Source organism: Trichoderma atroviride, chromosome 2 (assembly GCF_020647795.1).
Source record: "Trichoderma atroviride chromosome 2, complete sequence".
Lineage (NCBI taxonomy): Eukaryota > Fungi > Ascomycota > Sordariomycetes > Hypocreales > Hypocreaceae > Trichoderma > Trichoderma atroviride.
This window is the reverse complement of record NC_089401.1, coordinates 880370-900161: the sequence shown is the minus strand read 5'-3', so window position 1 is coordinate 900161 and position 19792 is coordinate 880370. Positions and strand designations below refer to the sequence as shown.

Here is a 19792-nt window from a genome sequence, read left to right as displayed (position 1 = left end):
CGATCGACGAAAAACACATACTCCTTGACAGGACCAACTATTCCAATTTTCAAAGTCTCGCACAACCATACCAATCATGCCTCTCGGACTCTCATCAAAAAAGACTTCCTCGCTGGCTGCTAAGCCTGAAGCAATGTCTTCCGAAGTAACCTTGGTTGACTCTTCGCATACACGGTCGGATAAACAAGCTGCAGCTGGTAATTCTCCCGGACTTGACTTTTATAACACACAATCGGCAGCATGGCTAACAGGCTGAATGACAGGTCCTAGCAGCAAGAAGACGAAGATGACATGGAAAGAGGCTCGAGCCCAGTGCAAGAAAGAGGAAAACTGGGAAACCCGAGTACGTGCGATGGGATATTAATACTAATTATGAATGGGCACAGCTATATAGTGTTCTCTGAGTGCTTGCCACAAAGAGACCGGAAAATTGTTTTTCTTTATATGGGATGCTTAATTACGGTACACGATGGGTTGGAGTTTGTTTCAAAAGCACGCAACAGATTGTCTTTCAAAATTGCAAAACTCTGCTATCCAATTACGAATCTAGCTACACATTCATAGCAAAGTTTCTGTCCCAATAGCAAGAGCAGGATACCCTTGGATTTAATATACTTGAATTTCTTCACATCATCAAACGATTTGATCGTTCATTATTCGAGCATGTAGTACCAGAATAAGGCCGTCTCTTGCTTATTCTGCGGAATTCCTCTGTACAAATACTCGTCGTAGCCGCCAAACTTGAATCCGTATCGCTTATAAAAGCGGCATGCCGCGACATTATTCGATTGCGACTCTAGGCGAACTCCAGCAACTCCTAGCTGGCGAGCCCACTTCACCACCTCATCCAGAAGCATTTTGCCGTACCCATGGCCGCGAATGCTCACATCTAACACAATCCAACGAATCTCCACCATGTTATTCCAAGACCTTGTTGCATGTATGTATCCGTACACCATTTCATTCTCCACTATAGTAAACAAAGCCGCATCATGGTCTTTGATATTCTCAAACTCGGACTCGTCAAATCCAAAATCTTTTTTAATTGTCGGAACAGGGTTGGTAACTATTGTGTCGTCTCGCAAGAGCGCATCGTAGGGCTTGGCTACTTCGGCGGATATCTCAAAAGTGAAGTCTCGGCCCGCGATGTCAATTTTCGTTAAACTTGTTGCCCTTTGTATTTCCATTGTAGCAAAACTAACGTGCTTGTTTCTCCCTAATTCTGGAGACAAAAGTAATTCGCTAGCGAGAACATTAGATCACGGTCAAGAACTACAGTTTAAGAAGCAAAATGCGTTAGTTCTGCAGGTTGAAGCGGACGCGTCAATTAGCTTGGCTAGCGAGCGGATAAGCATACTGTTAACTATATACGCTACCGGCGAGTGAGTCAAGCCGGACTGACTACGAAACTGCGAGACTTGGCAACAACAATTTTCTGTGCCAAGAGGAAACTGATTGCGATCATAGAAGAAAAGGACAATTTTTAAAATTTGCACTGCTATCACATCCAAAAAGGGGGGCAAAAGCATGCGGCTTGAGTTACGGGGTGGATCTCGGAGACGACCTCGGAGACAGCCAAAATCAAGCCGAGAGGTGACATGGCTATTTATATACCCAGACTAGTGACGATCTCGCTGTATATTCGCGACTCCGAGGCGATAAAAAGGTTATCAGTCATATTCGCACCTTTTGAGTTGAGATTTTCTATAGTCGTGTAGGCCCGTCGGAGCTGGATGTCCTAGATGTGCTATCCTGGATTCCCATGTCCGTTGGTGAGCATATGTAGTTCATGAACATGCAACAATATCATTAGCACAGACTTTCAAGAATTCACCTATTAAAAAGCGCGTGGGCGGCATTGTCATTTTTACAGACATGGCTGCACTTTAAAATCACAGTGCTTAGTGTGCAAAGCGGATGGATGCTGCCTAAAAAGAGGGCTCGTCTTCACAACATTTTTTAGCCCTCCTAAGGCTCGGTTATCTTCTAAGAGTACAAAAGAAAGATTGTAGAGCCATGGTATTTCATAGCATTTTTTTTTTAACCCCAAGACTAACTTCCGTTCAATAAGAAGCCTAGAACTTTCAGGTCCACAGCATTTAATGTATGAACCTGTGGGCATCCCTGTATAGGAAATCACAAAAAAACACAAAAGAAGGAGCTAATTTTCACAGCATTTTTAACGCTCCCCAAGGCTCGCTTGTATTTAAGGACGTATGCGTGTGGCTAAAACCCTTCGATAATTCGTAGACTTGTTTCCTGCTTCACAGCATTTTTTTTTCTTCTCCGACGCTCGCCTCTTCACTGCTACGGCTAACCCCCTTTCAGGTACATCGTGTGATGTAAGTCGGATACACGTTGGCAGAGTGGCTTCCCACTCTCTACACTCCAAGCTGGTGTAAGCGCCTATGCAGTGCCACCGGTGCCTGCTTATCTTTACAACTGCCAGACGTCTTGTGATTTTTGCATAAATTTTGAAAACAATCTTTTCTTCTTGATTTTTAATTTTTCATTGCTTTTCGTCGCGTTTATTTGTGATAAACATCTTACTGCGGACTCGACCTTTCAGCCTAGAATGTAAGCGGGGCTGTTCCGCAGAGTGGGGTATTTCCGTAGCGGCGGATTCCGCGATTTGATATGGAGCTGCTTCTTATCGCGAAAAAAAAAATTAGACTACCTAAATCGCAAACTACTGCCGCTGCATTGAGCGTCTGAGATATCATTGAATTGCATTCTTTTTTTTCTCATGCGTACTACAAGATCCAAGTCACAAAACGCCGATCCAATGGGTCCCTCACTCCCCTCGCGGAAGCGAAAAGAAATTGTCGAAGCGGTTGTCGAGTCCGACGACGAATTCGGCGGCGCTGAACTCGAGGGCATCTTATCGCAAAGCGAAGACGAGAGCGGCGTTGAAGAATCAGAATCGGAGGGCGAAGAGCCCGAACTCGATGAAGATGAGGATGAAGACGAGGACGAGGATGAGGACGAAGATGTGCCAAGTGACGCCGAGCAAGACAAAATCCCCAATGGCAAGCACAACAAGAGCGCCTTCGATGAGGAAGTAGACGACGACAAGCCCAACTACAGAGTCGTCAAAGACGCCAATGGAGGCGAGCGCTACGAGTATGAAGAGATCGACCCCGTCTATGACAGCGACGATAGCGACGCCCAGGGCCCCGTCAACACCATCGGCAACATCCCGCTCTCCTTCTACGACTCATACCCGCACATTGGATATGACATCAACGGCAAGAAAATCATGCGGCCTGCCACGGGCGAGGCTCTCGATGCCCTGCTGGACAGCATTGAGCTTCCCAAGGGCTGGACTGGCCTGACCGACCCCGAGACGGGCAAGCCGTTGAACCTCAGCCAGGAGGAGCTGGAGCTTCTGAAGAAACTGCAGATGAACGAGATTCCTTCTGATGACTATGACCCCTATCCAGTATGTTTCTCCTTGTTCAAATCTACATCATGCAACAGTAACTAACACAATCCCCAACAGGACCTGATTCCCTACTTCACCAGCATCGAGGAAAAGATGCCGCTGAGCGCCGCCCCAGAACCTAAGCGCCGATTCGTCCCCTCCAAACACGAAGCCAAGAGGATAGCCAAGCTGGTGCGGGCCATCAAGGACGGCAAGATCCTGCCCTACCGCCCTCCCGAGCCGGAAGAGACCGAGGAGGAGGAAAAGTACTTTGACATCTGGGCCAACGAGGAGCCCCAGGACCGCCACATCATGCACATCGCCGCGCCCAAGCTGGCGCCGCCCGGCTATGATCTCAGCTACAACCCGCCGCCCGAGTACCTCCCCACGGCCGAGGAGAAGGACGCCTGGGAGAAGCTCGACCCGGAGGAGCGCGAGAAGGAGTACCTCCCCAGCCAGTTCGACGCCCTGCGCAAGGTGCCCGCCTACGGCGAGTTCGTCAAGGAGCGCTTCGAGCGCTGCCTCGACCTGTACCTGGCGCCGCGCGTGCGCAAGAACAGGCTCAACATCGACCCCAGCTCGCTGCTGCCCAAGCTGCCGCGCCCCGAGGAGCTGCGGCCCTTCCCGACCGTGTGCCAGACCATCTTCCGGGGCCACTCGAGCCGCGTGCGCACCGTCGCCTTCAGCCCGGACGGCGAGTGGATCGCCTCCGGCAGCGACGACGGCACGGTGCGTGTCTGGGCGCTCAACGGCCACCAGGAATGGAGCGCCCAGCTCAGCTCCGCCGACGAGCCCGAGCCCGTCAACATGGTGCGCTGGCGGCCCAGCAAGGAGACCTTCATCCTGGCCGCGGCCGCCGGCGAGGACCTCTTCCTCATTGCCCCGCCCATCGTCAGCGAGGCCACCGAGCAGGCCAGCCGCGACGTGCTCGACGCCGGCTTCGGCTACGCCACCAACGGCGCATCATCATCAGCAGCGACCACCGCCGACGGCGCCAAAAAGGAGCCTCCCGCCAAATGGTCGCGCCCCAGCTCCTCGTCCCTCGTCGCAAAGGGCGTCCTCCTCAAGGCCACCGTCCGCTCCGCCATCAAGACCATCAACTGGCACCGCCGCGGCGACTTCCTCTGCACCGTCTCGCCCACCGGCCAGCGCAGCTCCGTCATCATCCACACGCTCTCCAAGCACCTCAGCCAGGTGCCCTTCCGTAAGCTGCCCGGCCTCGCCCAGACGGCCCAGTTCCACCCGACGCGCCCCTACTTCTTCGTCGCCACCCAGCGCATGATCCGCTGCTACGACCTGCAGCGCCAGGAGCTCCTCAAGGTCATCCAGCCTGGCGCCCGCTGGATCTCCTCCATCGACGTCCACCCGGGCGGCGACAACCTCATCGTCGGCTCCTACGACCGCCGCCTGCTGTGGCACGACCTCGACCTGTCCAACCGCCCCTACAAGACCATGCGCTTCCACCCAGAGGCCATCCGCGCCGTAAAGTTCCACCGTGGCCTGCCCCTGTTTGCCGATGCCAGCGACGACGGCTCGCTGCAAATCTTCCACGGCAAGGTCGTCAGCGACTTGATGGAGAACGCCACCATTGTGCCCGTCAAGATGCTGAGGGGCCACAAGGTGGAAAAGAAGCTGGGTGTCATGGACGTGGACTGGCATCCCAAGCATCCTTGGATTGTGAGTGCTGGTGCCGATATGACTTTGAGATTATGGGCATAGGGGAGATGAAGAAAGGAAAGGGAAACGCTGTATTTGTTTTTAATAGTTTGGGTGAATATGGTAATAAAAGTGCATATATAGAACTGCCTAGTAACAGCTTTATCCAAGCCAAATCATGTGTATTCGATATTTGAATCTTCAAGGTATTTTTATTGCAGTCGTCACTTTATTTCACTCTTCAAGGCATCGAAAATTTTGTGAAACGTAGGTATTACTATAAAAGCAAACTAACTCAAAAACCATTTGTCATTTGTGACAATTCATCGCCTTTTGTCCCAACCCTTTCCATCACCCATGATTCGTAAAAAAAAAAAAAAGCAAAAGACGAAAAGTCCTCGTTACCTCTCTACATCTTACACTTGACGACCACCTCCCTCGCCATGGCCATACCTTTTAACTTGCCCTTTGTGTCTTGAATAGAGTGCGTCCTCCGTGCGTTGCCAGACACTTTATAGTTCATTTCTCAGCTTCTCGCCCTTCTTCTTGGCCTCAGCCTCGGCCTTGACAGCCTCCTGTTTGGCAACCTCGCTGCCAATGTTGAGCTGCTTGGCGATCCAACTCCAACCATCCTTGGCTGTCTCTCCGATCTTAGCAAGGACAGTGCCTCCGGGAGAAGAGGAGCCATATCTAAAGTATGTAGATTGCTTGCGCGCCTCAGCTTTGAGCTCATCAATCTTGGAACCCTGGGGGACAGGGACTCCGTAGCTGTCCAGGTAGGCTTTGAGGTCACTCTCAGACCAGCCATCAAAAGCATCCTGTTTGGCAGAAGCGGTCGCGGACGCAAGGTAGCTAGTGGCAGAGGCGTATTGTGCGCCACCGGCCGATGAGGCGGATGAATAGGCAGACTGGGCCGCACTCACGAGCTCCTCCCTGGTGGCGTCCTTCTTCTTGGCGGCGGCCTTCGCGGCAGCGTTTCCGTGCTTGCTGAGGTAGCTCTTCAAGTTGTCGTAGTTGTAGTCATCAAAGTTCCACGCTTGCCAGCCAGAAGCTGCCTTGTGCGTGTTCTTTCGAACAAGGGCTCGAAGCTCATCGGTCTTGCTGGCTTGGGGAACAGGGACGCCGCGGGCATCCAGATAAGCCTTGAGTCGGCTATCTGACCACTTGTCGACGGCTTGGTTGAAGGCATCCTGGGCAGCAAGTGAAGCGCTGTCAGTGGCCTTGGCATACTGGTTCTGAGCGTTGGAAGTAGCAGCGCCAAAAGCAGCCTTGACGCTAGCGCCAACAGTGTCACCCAAGATATCAGCGCGATGCTTTCGAACAAGAGCTCGGAGTTCATTAAGCTTGGTGCCCTGAGGGACAGGGACTCCGTTCTTGTCGCAGAATTCCTTGAGCTGTGACTCGCTCCAGGCATCAATAATGGTGTCTGTGAGATAGGTGTAGGCAGCTTGGATCTTGGCGGAGGCGCTATTGGCTTCCTCCTGAGACTTTAGGTATGCAAGTCGAGAGTTGCGGCGAACCGAGGCAATCAACTTGTCTCGGGTGGTTGGCTGAGGGGCTGGAAAGCCGTTCTTGTCAAGCCACTCCTTGAGATCGGACTGGGACCAGGTGGAGTAGAGCCAGTCACCAGGGTAGGCGGCAGTCTCTCCAGCTTTGTCCGCAACGGCCTGATAGCTCTCACGAGCTTTCTGAAGTAAAGTATCACGAGTACGCGGCTGAGGAACTATACGTCGGGCCTGGGTCAGCTTTTGCTCTCAAGTTCAACATATACATATGTAGATGGGTATATGCTGGGGACTACATACCTGGAATGCCATTCTTGTCACAGAACGCCTTGAGCTGGGAATCGGTCCAAGAGTCGAGAATCCAATCCTTGACACTGGCCCAGCCAGCGTTGGCAGAGTCCTCGGTTTCATACCAGTTCGATTTCACATGAGAGAGCAGACTGTCCTTGTTCTTCTGAGCCTCTGACGCCACATCGTTGCCTCGAGCTTGCAAGTACGCGCTCAGCTGGGAAGTGTCCCACTTGTTGTAAGGCTCCACGACATAGTCGTTCCAGTTCTTCGAGACAAGATCCTCCAGGTCCTTGCGGTCAGCTGGAGTCGGGTATGGGATGTTCTGGTCAGACAGCCATCGCTCAAGCTCTGTTTCGTGCCACTTATTGTAGACTGCGTCACCTACGTCAGCTCTCAATATTTGTTCATTTCCGTCGCCTGCTGTGTAGATGATCCGGAGATTTCTACCAAGAGAATGTCAGACTTACTGGTCTTGGAGCCAGGGAACCAGGTGCTCGCTGTAGCTCCCGAGACGGCGAGTCCCACGACGAGGAGATCTCGAAGTCGCCACATGGTTGCAGCAGTGCCGATGCTTATTGGGGGTGCCCAGCAGGAATATTCAGTGAAGTTGTCAGTTCACCTACGCGCTATGTTGCTGTGTCTGTTGATTTCCAGGAGTCGAGAGAATGATTTTCTAATAGGAGAGTTGTGTGCAGAAGTTGAAATAAAGTATGACAAGAGGACAGATGGCGAATTTAGGAGGCTGGCAGCTGTGAAGCGGAAATGAGGTAATGGCCTGCTGTTGAACAACTTTTCCATCACGTCACTTGCATGACATGACACCAAAACCTGCACCTGCCCAAGGCACTTTCACAAGCTTCTCGAGCTTCAAGTACCTGAGTCTGCCTGTACCCGCCAATTGCGCGCCATTCACCTGCATCCACGCGTACTCGATGACAGCTATACATGCTGCGGGTGCCACTAAGCTTCGCTGCTTGCCTGGTATCCCAGATCGGGGATGCAATCGAGATAATCCTGGCCACTCAGCTTGCAGAGATGGCGCTGATTGACAATGAGCTTAACTTTGGTCGCAATCACAATGACGTAGCTGTTGGCGGTGGTCAATGTGGGGGAAGCTGCCGATCTAGCAGGAGAGAATGGTCCGGGGCTGGCATCAGCTACCCTGGAGAAGTATACAGCTTCCTTGTTTTTACACTGCAAGCTTGTATCTATTCCAATGAGAGATTAGAAAGAATAATTGTTCATCTATTTTATAGCCTATATTATAGCTGCTGTATGAATGGTTTCAACTAGTGGATGATATCAAGGACCATGCTCCAATGTGGACAGCCAACTTATGCTTGGGTTACATGGTCTCGTTTATGCTTAAAGACTACTAGTAGGTACCTAAGCTCTAGCACATTCACACCAAGCTTGTCAAATAACAAGTAAACAGATAAACATCATCCATGCTAATTAGGTTTTTTTTTGTTCTTTTCACGATACTCTATTCGCTTTGCAAAAGAGGCTCCTGTCTCATCTACCGAGTTGACTTGCCTCTGCCAGCAATATGGCTGATTACACGCGTCCTCCCAGGCCTTGACTTTTCCCCCTCTATGCCAATACCACACGCCGTATCAGACGCCATCCACCGCCTCTGCATCCTTGGACAAACAAGAGCCTATCCTCCCATGATCCCCCACCGCAAATGTGAGAAAAACCAGATTATGCGTAAAAGTTGACAGTCTAGAGTAGAACGTATTAGTAAAGCACACACGGACAATGATAGCCCCGAGATTTTTGTTGATACTTACATCCTTCTTCTTGGCCTGTACTTCGGCAATAGCGTCGACGTAGTGCTCGTGGCCGATTTGGTTCTTTCCTGAGCGCAGGGCAATCATGCCAGCCTCAACGCAGACCGCCTTCAACATGGCACCACCAAACTCATCCGTGCTTCGAGCAAGCTCACCCCAATTGACGCCGGGGTTGACCTTCATTTTGCGTGAGTGGATCTTGAGAATCTGTGCGCGGGCCTCTTCGTTTGGCAGAGGGAACTCAATCTTACGATCCAGACGTCCAGATCGTAGCAGTGCAGGGTCAAGGACATCGACTCGGTTGGTGGCGGCCAAGACCTTGATACGGTCGTCCGAGGCAAAACCATCAAGCTGGTTGAGCAGCTCCAACATGGTTCTTTGGACTTCTCGATCACCGCTCTTCTCGCTGTCGAATCGCTTGGTACCAACGGCGTCGAGTTCGTCAATGAAGATGATTGCCGGGGCCTTTTCCTTGGCCAGGGCAAAGCAGTCTCGCACAAGCTTGGCTCCGTCACCTATGAACATCTGCACAAGCTGTGGTCCTGCGAGCTTCAGAAACGTTGCCTCCGTCTGAGCCGCGCAGGCTCTGGCCATGAGAGTCTTTCCGGTACCGGGGGGGACCGTACATGAGAGCACCTATCATAATTATCGTTAGCATCGTGACTGTCCTGGAAGACTCGTAGCCTTTGTGTTTCTGGACTGTGTAGTACCTTTTGGTGCCTTGATGCCAATCTTCTTGAACCGGTCCGCCTCCTTCATAGGCCATACGATAGCCTCCACCAACTCTTCAATCTGCTTATCCAGACCTCCAACGTCGGTGTACTGTTCTGTCGGCTTCTCGTCCACCTCCATGGCCTTGACTCGACTGTCGTACTCAGCGGGTAGCGTGTCCAAAACCAGGTATGAGTCCTTATTGACACCGATGAGGTCACCTGGCTTGAGAGTGTCGGAATCAACAAGGCCAATCAGCGGCAAGAAGATGGTTTGTCTTGTGGAGGTCTTGATGACGGCGGATTTGCCGACTCGGGTGGCATCGAGGTCGATATTAGCTCCTTCTTCGGAAGACTCTGCAGTAGGATCTAGATCTAGTAATTCAACAACGTTTCCGACCAGGTATGGCAGCTGTCTACACGTCACGCATCAAGAGTTAGCCACATGACAAATGCTTGAACCCAACAAGCTCGTGGGGAAACCTGCCTGTTGTTTGCGATTTTGTCCATGTTCTCCTTGATCTTTTCACCCATGGCGGCCTTCTCGTGCGTTAACCTCGAAAGCTCGCTCTTCATGATCCGAGAGTCGTTTTCAAGTAATCGCTTCCGAGTCTGAATGTCTTGTGTGCTTAGGCTGAGGATTTCGTCGTCGAGGATGTCGTCCTTGTCCTCGGCATCCTTCATCTCATCGTCCTCGTCGGCAACAGTAGCCTTCTTGTCATTGTTCTCTCTTCTCTTCTCCTCCTTCTCCCGGCGGTCGAGATCATCGAGCTCTTCGAGGGTCGACATGATGGCAGGGGGCCCTCAGCTGGGTGAGTCGGTCGTTTGTATAGGATGGTGGCTGTAGAACTGAAGGGAAAAGCAACTTGATGCGCAAATCGAGAACGAATTTCTCAGTACCGATGGGGGGATCGCCTTGTAGAATGCTAAAGAAGGAATTGGCACTAGCTCCCAGTTGCTCTCGGCCAGCTTACAAGAGGCTGAAGCTGCAGGGCACCAAGTCCAAGCAGGTTGAGGTGTCGCGCGCAATCAGTCTGGGTGCCTGGTAGCTCAAAGCGCCAAGTACTGGGAGGTAGCGCTGGGATGCTTCTGGGCGCTACACTGCGCAGAGAGCTGCCCCTCTGTACTTGACAGTACATTTGATGACAATTTCAGTATCGGAACGGCGGGTAATTGATCCGACATCGCCGGCGTTGGTGGGGCCACTTGAAAGTTCGCGAGCGAATGCTTTCTCAAGATTCTGGTCTAAACAGCCAGTCTGGGCCAATTCATGTAAGTCTTGTGCGCCATACTTTGCGTTGAATGACTATCAAGACTAACCCAGCTAGAATGACAAGAATAATAAGCAGGGCGGCGAGGCCGTGCCTCCGACGGCTCAGCTCAGAGACGACAAACCTTCGAGGGGCCTTGTCTCTTGGCTCATACGCCCAAAACTTCTCGACATCAGATGCTCAGCATGCAACTCCCGGCTTGCGATCCGTTCCCGAAGGCTCTCGGCCGCCTATTGAGATTGCTCCCGCAACAAAACTCCCCAGCGCGCGACCAATTGATACCCGAAAGAGTCAGATGATCCGAACATATACTTCGCTGCTCCGTACCACGCCCCTCATCTTGTTCTTCCAGCACAGCAACCTCACAGCAGTGGAATGGGCTGCCGTAAGGAGAGAGCTGAAAAAGGCATTGGATGGTGTCCCACCGGTGAATGCTATTCCGGGTGCCGAGCCTGTGGACCTTTCTTCAAAAGTACAGCTGCAAGTGCTGAGGACCAACATGCTGAACGTGGCCCTGAAGCTTGTGGAATTCTACAATCCCGAGACTGCGGCTGCCTCAAAGTCTACGCCACGAACATCCAAAGGGCCGATAGTCCACGATCTGTCAAAGGCTGCGTATGAGCAGGTCAAGACGGCCGAAATCTCACCCGAGTCTGCCTATGCCCAGATTGAGCCTCTCATGGTTGGACCTCTAGCCGGCCTTGTAATTCCTGCGGTTTCTCCAGCGCACGTCGCAGCAGCCTTGAGCGTTCTCGCCCCGGTCCCTGGAAAATTCCCTGCTCCGACTCGGAGGAAGAACCCCGGATACTACGATCCCACTTTCCAAAATGGCTTGGCGAAGCTGGTGTTGATAGGAGGACGCATTGAAGGCAAGGTCTTTGACCAGGCAGGAGTTCACTGGGTCGGTGGTATTGAGGGCGGTCTCGACGGCCTTCGCGCACAGCTGGTGGCCATTCTCCAGGGCGCAGGTCTGGGCATCACATCTACGCTGGAGGGCGGCAGCCGCAGCTTATGGTTGGCTCTGGAGGGACGAAAGGAACAGTTGGAGGAAGAATCAAAGAAGGATGCGCCTGCGGAAACATCTTCTTGATTTTTGTATGATGGAAATGAGCGAGATGTAAAAAAGACAGCGGGCTTGGATATAGGGCTGTAAAAAAGTTATTAAACCTGTACATTACTACAGATGTATTCATAGAAATGCATAGCATGATAAGAAATCGTAAACATACCAGTCTCATTCCAATGTCGTGTTGGAGTCGGTCTCAAAGGTTCAATTAGACAAATGCGCATATATATTCCCGAGCTTCAATGAGTGTGTGCAGTATGAGAGCCGTCTCGAAAGAATGGAGAATACGCGTATTCACGGCTGTCGAATAAATGTGTGCATCGACAGTCAATTATACGTTGGACATGATATGCGAGTCGGGAAATAAGTGATGATAAAATCTAGTAATATCAACATTTAGTTGAAGACTGGTTCATAAAAAGACATTTTATGTCTAGCTATAATCTCTTGTCTTTGCACATATTGCAACGTATCTGGTTAGGTATGGATATAATTAACAATGTTGGTTGTTCAAAATAAATGAAGCCAAATTAACACCCTCCGCTTAGGTAGGAAGATAAAAAAAAATTGATAACTTGTTGACTTGGCCACCAAACTCTTATACCTCTGTGCCAGCTCCAAAAGAAGCAGTTAAATTCACATTCACATCAGCTCGTCCCAATCGCATTTGGTGGGTACGGTATCAGCTGAGGTACGTCACCACCAGCGGGCACGGACCCTTCCCTCTATGGGATTTGATGCTAAACATCAACAGACGGAGCCCACTTTCAGCACTTTAAGCCCTGGTAAACCGCTAAATGCTACCCTCTGGGGCAGCCCGTTTAGGTAGCAGCTCCAAGGCCTGCAGCGCCTCCAATCGTAGCGGCTCATGTGATGCCGGCGCAATCAATCAACCTCCACCTTGTGTTTATTCAACGACGACCTCCCAGCTAAACCATTGCCCTCACAAACACCTCATTCGCACGACTCCCACAGCTGAATGTTGTTGACACAGTGGCCTTGAGCTGGTATTGCGACCCAGCACTCACTCGCCTCTGCTCGATCCAGCCAGCCAGCCTCGTCTCTTGTTCCTCCCTCCACTCCGAGGGTAGCTACGTAGCTACACCAAGCTATCGAATCTCCAACCTCCAGCCTCCTCCAACCTGCAACCTCCAATCTCCAAGCTCGTCCAACACCAGAACCAACACCGCCACAGCCATGGACTTTGCGCCCTACCAATCCTCCCCCCCAGAGCACACCCGCTCGCCAATGTCCTCCCCGCGCGCCTCCGCCGACATCTCGCGCCGGCCCTTCTCCCCCCTCGGCCATTGCCTCCGTCGCGCGCAGCCCGCCGCCTCTGCAGCACCCGCAGCCGCAGCGAGCCTGGAGCGGCGACCTCGACGGCGCGGCCAGCAGGCACGGCGGCAGCAACAACGGCAACGGCGGCCTGTGGGCGTTCGGCAGCGGCAACAGCAGCAGCAACGGCACGCCGCTGGCCATGCCCGGCGCATATCCCGCCGAGATTAGCGAGTTCGACACGAGCCTGGGCCTGAGGCTGGATTACGAGGCGAGCCTGGCGTATCTGGCGTTTCCGCCCATTGGGGCCGTGATATTGTTGATCTTGGAGCGGAATAGTGACTATGTCAGGTACTGTGCTCCCACCCTCAACTCTATTTGCCTACAGTAGACAACATACAGCATTGAAGCCAGCCAAAGTACTGACAATCTTTTTTGACGTATAGGTTCCACGCCTGGCAATCCGCCCTCCTCTTCACAGCCATCATGGTCTTCCACCTCCTCTTCTCCTGGTCCTCGTTCCTCAGCTGGATATTCTTCATTGGCGACCTAGTCCTCATGGGCTTCCTCGCTCTCAAAGCATATCAAGACGCAGAGATACTCGAAAGGTACACATACACAAGCCCTTCTTTCCAAGATGCCAAGAGATGAGAGTACAAATTCAAAGGCTAACTGATATCTTATCACGACATATAGGTTCGAGGTTCCCTTTTTCGGAAGTATAGCCAGTAGATGCCTAGATGACGAGTAGACGAAGCTATGCCCATTTCCCATTTTATTTGTCTTCTCTTATTGTCTGCATCTTCTTTTTCGGGGCGGTTCGGTTCGGCTCTGGTTTTCTCATTGTTTGCGATTCGGTGGCACCGACTCATGTTTCAAGCTATATTCTGTCTCTACTTTATACCCTCTCTCACGCTCCAATCATCTCTCTACATGTGGGCGATCCCATCAGGTTGCTCTACCATAATGTATCTCTCACCCTCTTCCGTGCATCTTTGATTACATCTCTCACAATATTCGGACAGGATGATTTACACGTCTACTTTTAGCTAGAGTCAAAAGTTGTTTTCCATACCTGGGTATTACACACAGATATATATATATATATATTGGCACCCCTAGGTGACGCTACTCGCAGCTGAGCGGGTATATCATGAAACATCTCTTTGCCGCTGCAGCGTGATTTATTCCATTTTCACCTTTTCCTCATATCTGTTTGCTGTTCGCCAACCATACTTCCCTATTGAACCCAATTTGTGCAAGTTTCCACTAATCCTCCTATCTAGACAAAACACCTCTGACCGCCCCTTTGATCATCGGCTTCTCTTCAAACACCACCTCTTGAATCTTGTTCTCTTCACTAGTTCCTTCTTCCAGCCATTTTGCCAGCAACTCGTTGCTCTCCTTGGGCTTCACCGCATCATCTCGCGTTCCCACCGTGATATGCGCGACGCGGTTCACGCACTCCCATTTGCCCTCTCCATCGACAATGCGCACAACAATGGCCATGATGCGTTCGTCAAACACAACCTGTTGAGAAGAAGGGGAAAAAAGTCAGTCATTTGAATGTCATATTTCAGTGAATTGTTCTAGTAAATCATCACTTACCCGCTCGAGCATCACGTCGCAGTCACCCAGCTTAGCATCGCCTCCGCCCGCGGCTTCATGAAGCTCTTTGTATCGTTGCCATAGCTCTGGGAACTGGTCCTTTGTAGCTCTGTGCATCAACGTGACGTGAAACTTGCGCTGCACTCTTCTCGTGTTCTTGAGCTGCCAGAAAAACTTGGACGTCGCTGGGCCGACTCCCTTGAATGATTTTTCGAGGAGTTTGTTAACAGAGTCGGTGGGTACGTCTACGGACATGTACTCCAATGGCCTCTTCTTCGGCGCCTTCTGCTGCTGCTGCTGCTGGCCAGCCTTGGCATCCTTTCTGCCGCCTCTGTCGGGGATGGTATGTCTGAAATCAGGTTTGTAATTCAGCGCAAAGTCCATAGCCTCATCGAGTTTCTCAGGGCTTGGCATTTCTTTGACCACGTTTGGCAGTGATAGATTGAGCTCTTTGACTAGTGTCTCGAGATTCTGTCTGCTATCAGCCGTAGGATCTAGATCGATGACAAGATCGAACCCGGCATCTGGCACAGAGCTGGGGTTGCATTCCTCGAATCGTTTAATGAAACCTTCCATTACTTCGAGGAATTTATCCTGATTTGAAGCCGCTTGGATTGTCTGGTGATTGTCTCCTCGCTCAATGACACGATCCTGAGTCACGCGTCGGATATCATCAAGGGACTCTTCGTCATGTCGAAAGTTGAGGCAGACAATTCGAGTCTCGGGGCTCTGCGTCTTGATATCGCCGATAAGCTGCTTTCTCTCGTGCTTCTGCGCGTTGTTACGATCTGCGTAAACAACAGGGTGCTCCTTCAGCTGATCCATAAGTGCCTTGACAAATCGCGGTGGCCGACCTTTGCCTGAAATGTTATCGTTCTGAATGTGGCCCCAGCCAAAGAGATGCGTCAATGCCAGAGCAAGGGTAGTCTTTCCGCAGCCAAGCGTCGCAATAGGTGCCAAGACAACGTCCTTGGTAACCTCTGACATGATGATGCGATCAAATCCTTCAAGGGTGGCGGCCTCTGATCCCTTGATGTTTTTATATGCTAAGAAGTCGTCCCGCAGCTTGATGATTCCGTGGTTTTGATTGTAATCTTTGGAAAGTTTGGGATTGGCTGCCAGCTGGCGCCGGGCAAAAAGGAGATACTCTTCCGTGATCTTCACGTGCTTTTTAAACTTGGGCTGTTTGCCCGAAATCATGGCTTTTGTGCATTCTCGCCACTGTCGGTACATTAAGTAGGGCTCCTCAAACTTGTACTTGAAAAACCAGTCTTGGAAAGGCAGCTCGGTAGGGTTATGCGACATTTTGCATCGAATGACGAATCCCTCCACGTCGCGGCCATCATAGGCTCCTGTTTTGGCGACATCCTCCAAGAACGTCTTGACCTCGTTTATATCCTCCATGACTAGCAGGTCCGTCTTGATGAAGCCCCATTGGCTCGCAAAGTCCTGGACCAGATTGCTTGGGTAAGTAGCAAATTCGGGGAGGTTGAGGTTGATGCCGTGAAGGTACAGCCCGGCCTTGTCATCCTCATAGGCTAGAATGTGTTCTTCAAACGAGTCGTCGCAAAGCTCTGCTACGGCAGTGATATTCCGGGAGCGCAGTTCCCTGGCAAGGTCCTCCTTGGTCTTGCCAACGGCGGCCAGCTGCTTCTCTATCCGAACCTCTCCGGCACGGGCGTGGCTGAGCTCAACATCGCTGCGGTCGCCGGTAGAGTGCTTGCTGCAAACAAGAAGAGTGTCATCCTCGAGGCCAGCCACGAAGATGATGCAGCCGTTCTCCTTCAGAGTCAGCTCGTAAGGTCCCCTTGTGTTTTTCAGAATCACGTCCCACTTGGTCTCCTTGACCTCGTTGACGTTGAAGAACTTGTCGTAGCCTCGGACTGCGATTTCCGGGGCGTTGTTGCTGGTTTTGGTGGTGAAGAGGCCGCGAGCATATGTAGGGAGCCCCTTGCGCTTATAGTCGTAGTCCATCATCTTCCAGGACTCTACCTCGATGCGATCTCGAGACTGCTTGACTGCAAATGTAGTCTTTTTGCAGGAGAATCCGGCACGTCGTTTGTCTTTTCGGGCCACGTCCAGAGCCGAGATCATCTGTGAGACGGCCGACACATCCTGAGGCGTGTATGGGGCTGCCATCTTTGCGCTTTGGGCGTTTTCCGTGTTGACCAGCTTTGCCGCCGTGATTGCGTTGCGAGAGCGAAGTGAGAAGAAGCTGGACAGTCGATGTACAAGTCTGGGTATTATAGTCATACACCAGCTTCCCAGCTATACTTGTGTAGCTGATGCCTGAGCGGTCTGCCTAGAATCCAGGCCTCCAGTCGCTGCTATACCGCCGTTTTTATTATCGAGAACCTCGTCTCTAACAAGGATGCACTTGCTAGCGGTGCCCAACACTGCCCTCTTTTTACACAGCCTGGGAAGGTTTGGTGAGTCAGACGCATAAACAGACTCAGAGTTACTCCTCACCGAAGGCTTAGGTCATGCACAGACCCGCCACAGGAAAGAGGGATCGAGATTGGGATTGGCTGTCTTTGTCTGCCTTTGTCCTACGTGCCTTACAAGCCAGGCCAGACGGTGGCAAGAGCGGATCGATGGACTCGATTTTGATGTGAAGTATTTTGCTTTCGATATTTTGCTTCAAGCTCTAGCTCTAAGCTGGTGGGTCAGTAACCGCTTCCGCTGTATATAGAGGCTCCAGTGGACTTTAGGCAGCACGCCCAGTAGAAATCGCCCTACAGCGATCCCTAGCCCTGGCATGCGGCTGATGGCAGGGATGTCACCAATCTGAATCTGCCTTACATGGATAGTGGGGGGAGGGGTCAAGTGGCAGCGCTCAGTTTTTCTTTTCCGCAAACTTCGAGTCTACCCCTCTATAGCCGCTAACAGAACGCGAGAGCTTCTTTTCTTCCAAGCTACCTGTATACACTTTCAAGGAATAAGAATCCATCAACCATCTGCTATACAAGCTCAAAATTATAATCGCCATGGCTTCTTCAAATCCCTTCCTCTTGGCCGCCGACAACAGCCCTGCGCTGCTGCCTCTCCTCCGAGAAAAGCCTGCGCTGGCATCGGCCCAGGACGAGCATGGCTACTCGCTTGTGCACGCTGCGGCCAGCTACAACCACCTCGACTTGCTCCGAACTCTGATCCAGGAATTCAAGGTCGATATCAATATCAAAGACGAGGACAACGAAACCGCCTTGTTTGTCGTCGAGACCCCCGAGGCCGCCAAAGCCCTGGTCGAGCTAGGCGTGGATGTCATGCACCGAGGCGTGGAAGGATTTACAGCGAGAGAAAAGATTGAGGGAGAAGCCGAGTTCCCGGATGTTGCGGCCTACCTGGCCACTATTGAATCTGAAAAGGCTGGAGAAGAACTCGAGGCGGCTGCTGCGGAGATTGCCAGGAACGCCCCCGAAGGCATGAAGGTCACTGTTGGCACCATGGACGAGACGCAGGATATTCCCGCCGAGTTCGATCCAGAGTTCCGTCGCCGAATCGAAGAGTTGGCGCAGCGAGAAGACTTTAACACTGCCGAGGGCCAGGCGGATTTGCGCAAGCTGGTGGAGGAAGCCCTGCTTGACCAAGGATTGTCCGAGGAGCGTAATGTGCGATCTAAGCAAGCCTAAGTGTTTCTGTTTCAATCCAGGCTCTTAATCTCCCACATGAGGAACTCCCCCCCGCTCTTGGGCGGCCGAAGAAAGGTCAACTCGCTGCATCCACCGAGAATATTGCGGGAGAAGGTCGTCGAGCTAAGCGCAAACCAAGACTGTGAGGGACAGTTGGTGACGATGTCAACAAATAGACCTCGCAGCCAGCTCGAGGGCAGAAAGCCTTGCCAACTCAACTTGCAGACCTGCGTCTGGGCTGTGGAACTATCGGCTTCTGGCGGGCTGTATCGAGAGAGATAAGGGTCGATGGTGTCCCCGGTCACTATGCGAGGGCTTTCAAGTCGAACAAGCGATAGCCACTCATACGTTTCTGTTGCAGAATATTCCAGAGACTCACGATCTCCCTGAGCGAGGATCGCGGGAGGTATTCCGAGAGATATTTGGTTGATTCCGGTATCTGTAGCTAGCTTCGGTGAAGATGTGACCTTTGCTGCATTGAGACCCTCTAGTAGATCCATATTCAGGTCTATAGAAGTCAGTATTTAACGTATAATAGACAACAGGCTAGTAGCAATAGTGCAGGAACAAAACATAGAAGCATACCAGAGCTGGAGGCGTTGCAGACAAGCCATTTCATAGGCTGGTTCAATACATTCTTGCATGCATATAGCAATCTATCAAATCGTTTTCGTCCATGCAGCATTGATTCTTCTCTGAGATTGTATGATATTTCTAAATAAAGGTTAGAATCCGCGCAAAGCCTGAGCATAAAGAAGACTCGAAACATACTCCACCTAGGCTTGGATCCCCGGTCGCCTTTGATGCCATGAGGCTTTCCCTCAAGTCCGGCGCGTTCATATGTCTCTCTATCGAGGTAGAGATTGAGAATTCCCTCTCGAAGGGTGAATAGCTGACCCATGGCTGTTTTGCCCTCTGAGAGCATCATTAAATTTCCTGCTGGGCATTAGCTTTGAGGACGCTGAAAGTAATGAAATGATGCAAGTGATTTTGTAATAAAATAGGAGAAACGAGCAATGTCTACGCACCAAGCTTGATATATTGAGTAAGAAATTTCGATTCCAATATCTGGTCGAGCGACATGGCCACTCTATAATAGGAGGGAGATTCGCGCTCAGCCATTTTTTGAACGACAACATCATAAATGTCCCGAGGAATAATCAGATCAACCTATTTCAAATCAGCACTTCAAGGATAAAGTAGTCAATAAGGTAAGTTGACAAACCTTGTGGATATAATCGAGCTCAGATATGGCCGTCCAAGGCTTCCCTTTGCTCGGGATCTGTTTTGGATCAACGTGGCCCATTGTGCCGTACGTGACGAAGCATTTTGGCGCCTGATATATTGAAGGAACCTGATACAACATGATTTGATCGGACTGTGCACTGCAGTATCGTGAGCGGCTTGAGAATTTAAGACGATGTTCTCTATGAAATTGTTGTTTCTTTTGTTTTCAGAGCTGGAGCTTTAGTTGATAGAGCCAATTTTTAGAGGGACAAGCCAAAAGTGGTACAAGGTACTTGTGGCTGACTCCCGCTGCACGACTCATAATTTTTTTTTCATC

At 51.2% G+C, this 19792-nt stretch overlaps 11 protein-coding genes across 11 annotated transcripts; 5 read left to right on the top strand and 6 right to left on the bottom strand.

The window, feature by feature from the left end:
* Positions 1-76: 76 nt before the first annotated feature.
* Positions 77-364, top strand: TrAtP1_002992 (uncharacterized protein; the record flags this gene model as incomplete). The annotated part of the gene is made up of 2 exons (XM_014087617.2): positions 77-197; positions 264-364. 2 exons carry the CDS (start codon positions 77-79, stop codon positions 362-364), a joined length of 222 nt encoding a protein of 73 aa, XP_013943092.2.
* A 272-nt stretch (positions 365-636) lies between these two features.
* TrAtP1_002991 (uncharacterized protein) lies at positions 637-1558 on the bottom strand. Its single transcript, XM_014087616.2, has 2 exons — positions 1358-1558; positions 637-1272 (listed from the first exon to the last, which is right to left on the bottom strand). Exon 2 carries the CDS (start codon positions 1185-1187, stop codon positions 654-656), a length of 534 nt encoding a protein of 177 aa, XP_013943091.1. The 5' UTR covers positions 1188-1272; positions 1358-1558; the 3' UTR covers positions 637-653.
* Positions 1559-2699: 1141 nt separating this feature from the next.
* Positions 2700-5300, top strand: TrAtP1_002990 (uncharacterized protein). Its single transcript, XM_014087615.3, has 2 exons — positions 2700-3442; positions 3503-5300. The coding sequence occupies exons 1-2, from the start codon at positions 2747-2749 to the stop codon at positions 5141-5143; spliced, it is 2337 nt and encodes a 778-aa protein (XP_013943090.2). The 5' UTR covers positions 2700-2746; the 3' UTR covers positions 5144-5300.
* Positions 5301-5340: 40 nt separating this feature from the next.
* On the bottom strand, positions 5341-7583 carry TrAtP1_002989 (uncharacterized protein). Its single transcript, XM_066111703.1, has 3 exons — positions 7344-7583; positions 6886-7257; positions 5341-6803 (listed from the first exon to the last, which is right to left on the bottom strand). Exons 1-3 carry the CDS (start codon positions 7426-7428, stop codon positions 5593-5595), a joined length of 1668 nt encoding a protein of 555 aa, XP_065967782.1. The 5' UTR covers positions 7429-7583; the 3' UTR covers positions 5341-5592.
* A 997-nt stretch (positions 7584-8580) lies between these two features.
* TrAtP1_002988 (uncharacterized protein) lies at positions 8581-9041 on the bottom strand (the record flags this gene model as incomplete). Its single annotated transcript, XM_066111702.1, has 2 exons — positions 8581-8601; positions 8670-9041. 2 exons carry the CDS (start codon positions 9039-9041, stop codon positions 8581-8583), a joined length of 393 nt encoding a protein of 130 aa, XP_065967781.1.
* A 139-nt stretch (positions 9042-9180) lies between these two features.
* TrAtP1_002987 (uncharacterized protein) lies at positions 9181-10168 on the bottom strand (the record flags this gene model as incomplete). Its single annotated transcript, XM_014087613.2, has 3 exons — positions 9181-9305; positions 9380-9795; positions 9867-10168. 3 exons carry the CDS (start codon positions 10166-10168, stop codon positions 9181-9183), a joined length of 843 nt encoding a protein of 280 aa, XP_013943088.2.
* Positions 10169-10550: 382 nt separating this feature from the next.
* On the top strand, positions 10551-11887 carry TrAtP1_002986 (mitochondrial 54S ribosomal protein uL10m). The gene is made up of 2 exons (XM_014087612.2): positions 10551-10651; positions 10708-11887. The coding sequence occupies exon 2, from the start codon at positions 10709-10711 to the stop codon at positions 11738-11740; it is 1032 nt and encodes a 343-aa protein (XP_013943087.2). The 5' UTR covers positions 10551-10651; position 10708; the 3' UTR covers positions 11741-11887.
* Positions 11888-13193: 1306 nt separating this feature from the next.
* On the top strand, positions 13194-13742 carry TrAtP1_002985 (uncharacterized protein; the record flags this gene model as incomplete). The annotated part of the gene is made up of 3 exons (XM_014087611.3): positions 13194-13342; positions 13438-13599; positions 13688-13742. The coding sequence occupies 3 exons, from the start codon at positions 13194-13196 to the stop codon at positions 13740-13742; spliced, it is 366 nt and encodes a 121-aa protein (XP_013943086.2).
* Positions 13743-14098: 356 nt separating this feature from the next.
* TrAtP1_002984 (uncharacterized protein) lies at positions 14099-17263 on the bottom strand. Its single transcript, XM_014087610.2, has 2 exons — positions 14600-17263; positions 14099-14521 (listed from the first exon to the last, which is right to left on the bottom strand). Exons 1-2 carry the CDS (start codon positions 16850-16852, stop codon positions 14270-14272), a joined length of 2505 nt encoding a protein of 834 aa, XP_013943085.2. The 5' UTR covers positions 16853-17263; the 3' UTR covers positions 14099-14269.
* Positions 17264-17459: 196 nt separating this feature from the next.
* TrAtP1_002982 (uncharacterized protein) lies at positions 17460-19688 on the bottom strand. The gene is made up of 5 exons (XM_066111701.1): positions 19454-19688; positions 19257-19398; positions 19000-19164; positions 18814-18942; positions 17460-18736 (listed from the first exon to the last, which is right to left on the bottom strand). The coding sequence occupies exons 1-5, from the start codon at positions 19592-19594 to the stop codon at positions 18240-18242; spliced, it is 1074 nt and encodes a 357-aa protein (XP_065967780.1). The 5' UTR covers positions 19595-19688; the 3' UTR covers positions 17460-18239.
* On the top strand, positions 17587-18228 carry TrAtP1_002983 (uncharacterized protein; the record flags this gene model as incomplete). Its single annotated transcript, XM_014087609.2, has 1 exon — positions 17587-18228. One exon carries the CDS (start codon positions 17587-17589, stop codon positions 18226-18228), a length of 642 nt encoding a protein of 213 aa, XP_013943084.1.
* Positions 19689-19792: the final 104 nt, after the last annotated feature.

Bases quoted from the DNA above. Each gene is read 5' to 3' on its own strand.
- TrAtP1_002982 (XM_066111701.1), bottom strand. From the start codon at position 19,594: ATGTTGTATCAGGTTCCTTCAATATATCAGGCGCCAAAATGCTTCGTC. The intron at 19,165-19,256 runs GTGCGTAGACAT...AATGCCCAGCAG, and splicing joins TACTCAATATATCAAGCTTG to GAAATTTAATGATGCTCTCA. The intron at 18,737-18,813 runs GTATGCTTCTAT...TGACTTCTATAG, and splicing joins CTGCAACGCCTCCAGCTCTG to ACCTGAATATGGATCTACTA.
- TrAtP1_002989 (XM_066111703.1), bottom strand. From the start codon at position 7,428: ATGTGGCGACTTCGAGATCTCCTCGTCGTGGGACTCGCCGTCTCGGGA. The intron at 7,258-7,343 runs GTAAGTCTGACA...GAGCTGACGTAG, and splicing joins GTTCCCTGGCTCCAAGACCA to GTGACGCAGTCTACAATAAG. The intron at 6,804-6,885 runs GTATGTAGTCCC...CCCGACGTATAG, and splicing joins TGACAAGAATGGCATTCCAG to TTCCTCAGCCGCGTACTCGT.
- TrAtP1_002990 (XM_014087615.3), top strand. From the start codon at position 2,747: ATGCGTACTACAAGATCCAAGTCACAAAACGCCGATCCAATGGGTCCC. The intron at 3,443-3,502 runs GTATGTTTCTCC...AATCCCCAACAG, and splicing joins ATGACTATGACCCCTATCCA to GACCTGATTCCCTACTTCAC.
- TrAtP1_002984 (XM_014087610.2), bottom strand. From the start codon at position 16,852: ATGACTATAATACCCAGACTTGTACATCGACTGTCCAGCTTCTTCTCA. The intron at 14,522-14,599 runs GTAAGTGATGAT...TCTTCTCAACAG, and splicing joins GCGACGTGATGCTCGAGCGG to GTTGTGTTTGACGAACGCAT.
- TrAtP1_002986 (XM_014087612.2), top strand. From the start codon at position 10,709: ATGACAAGAATAATAAGCAGGGCGGCGAGGCCGTGCCTCCGACGGCTC.
- TrAtP1_002991 (XM_014087616.2), bottom strand. From the start codon at position 1,187: ATGGAAATACAAAGGGCAACAAGTTTAACGAAAATTGACATCGCGGGC.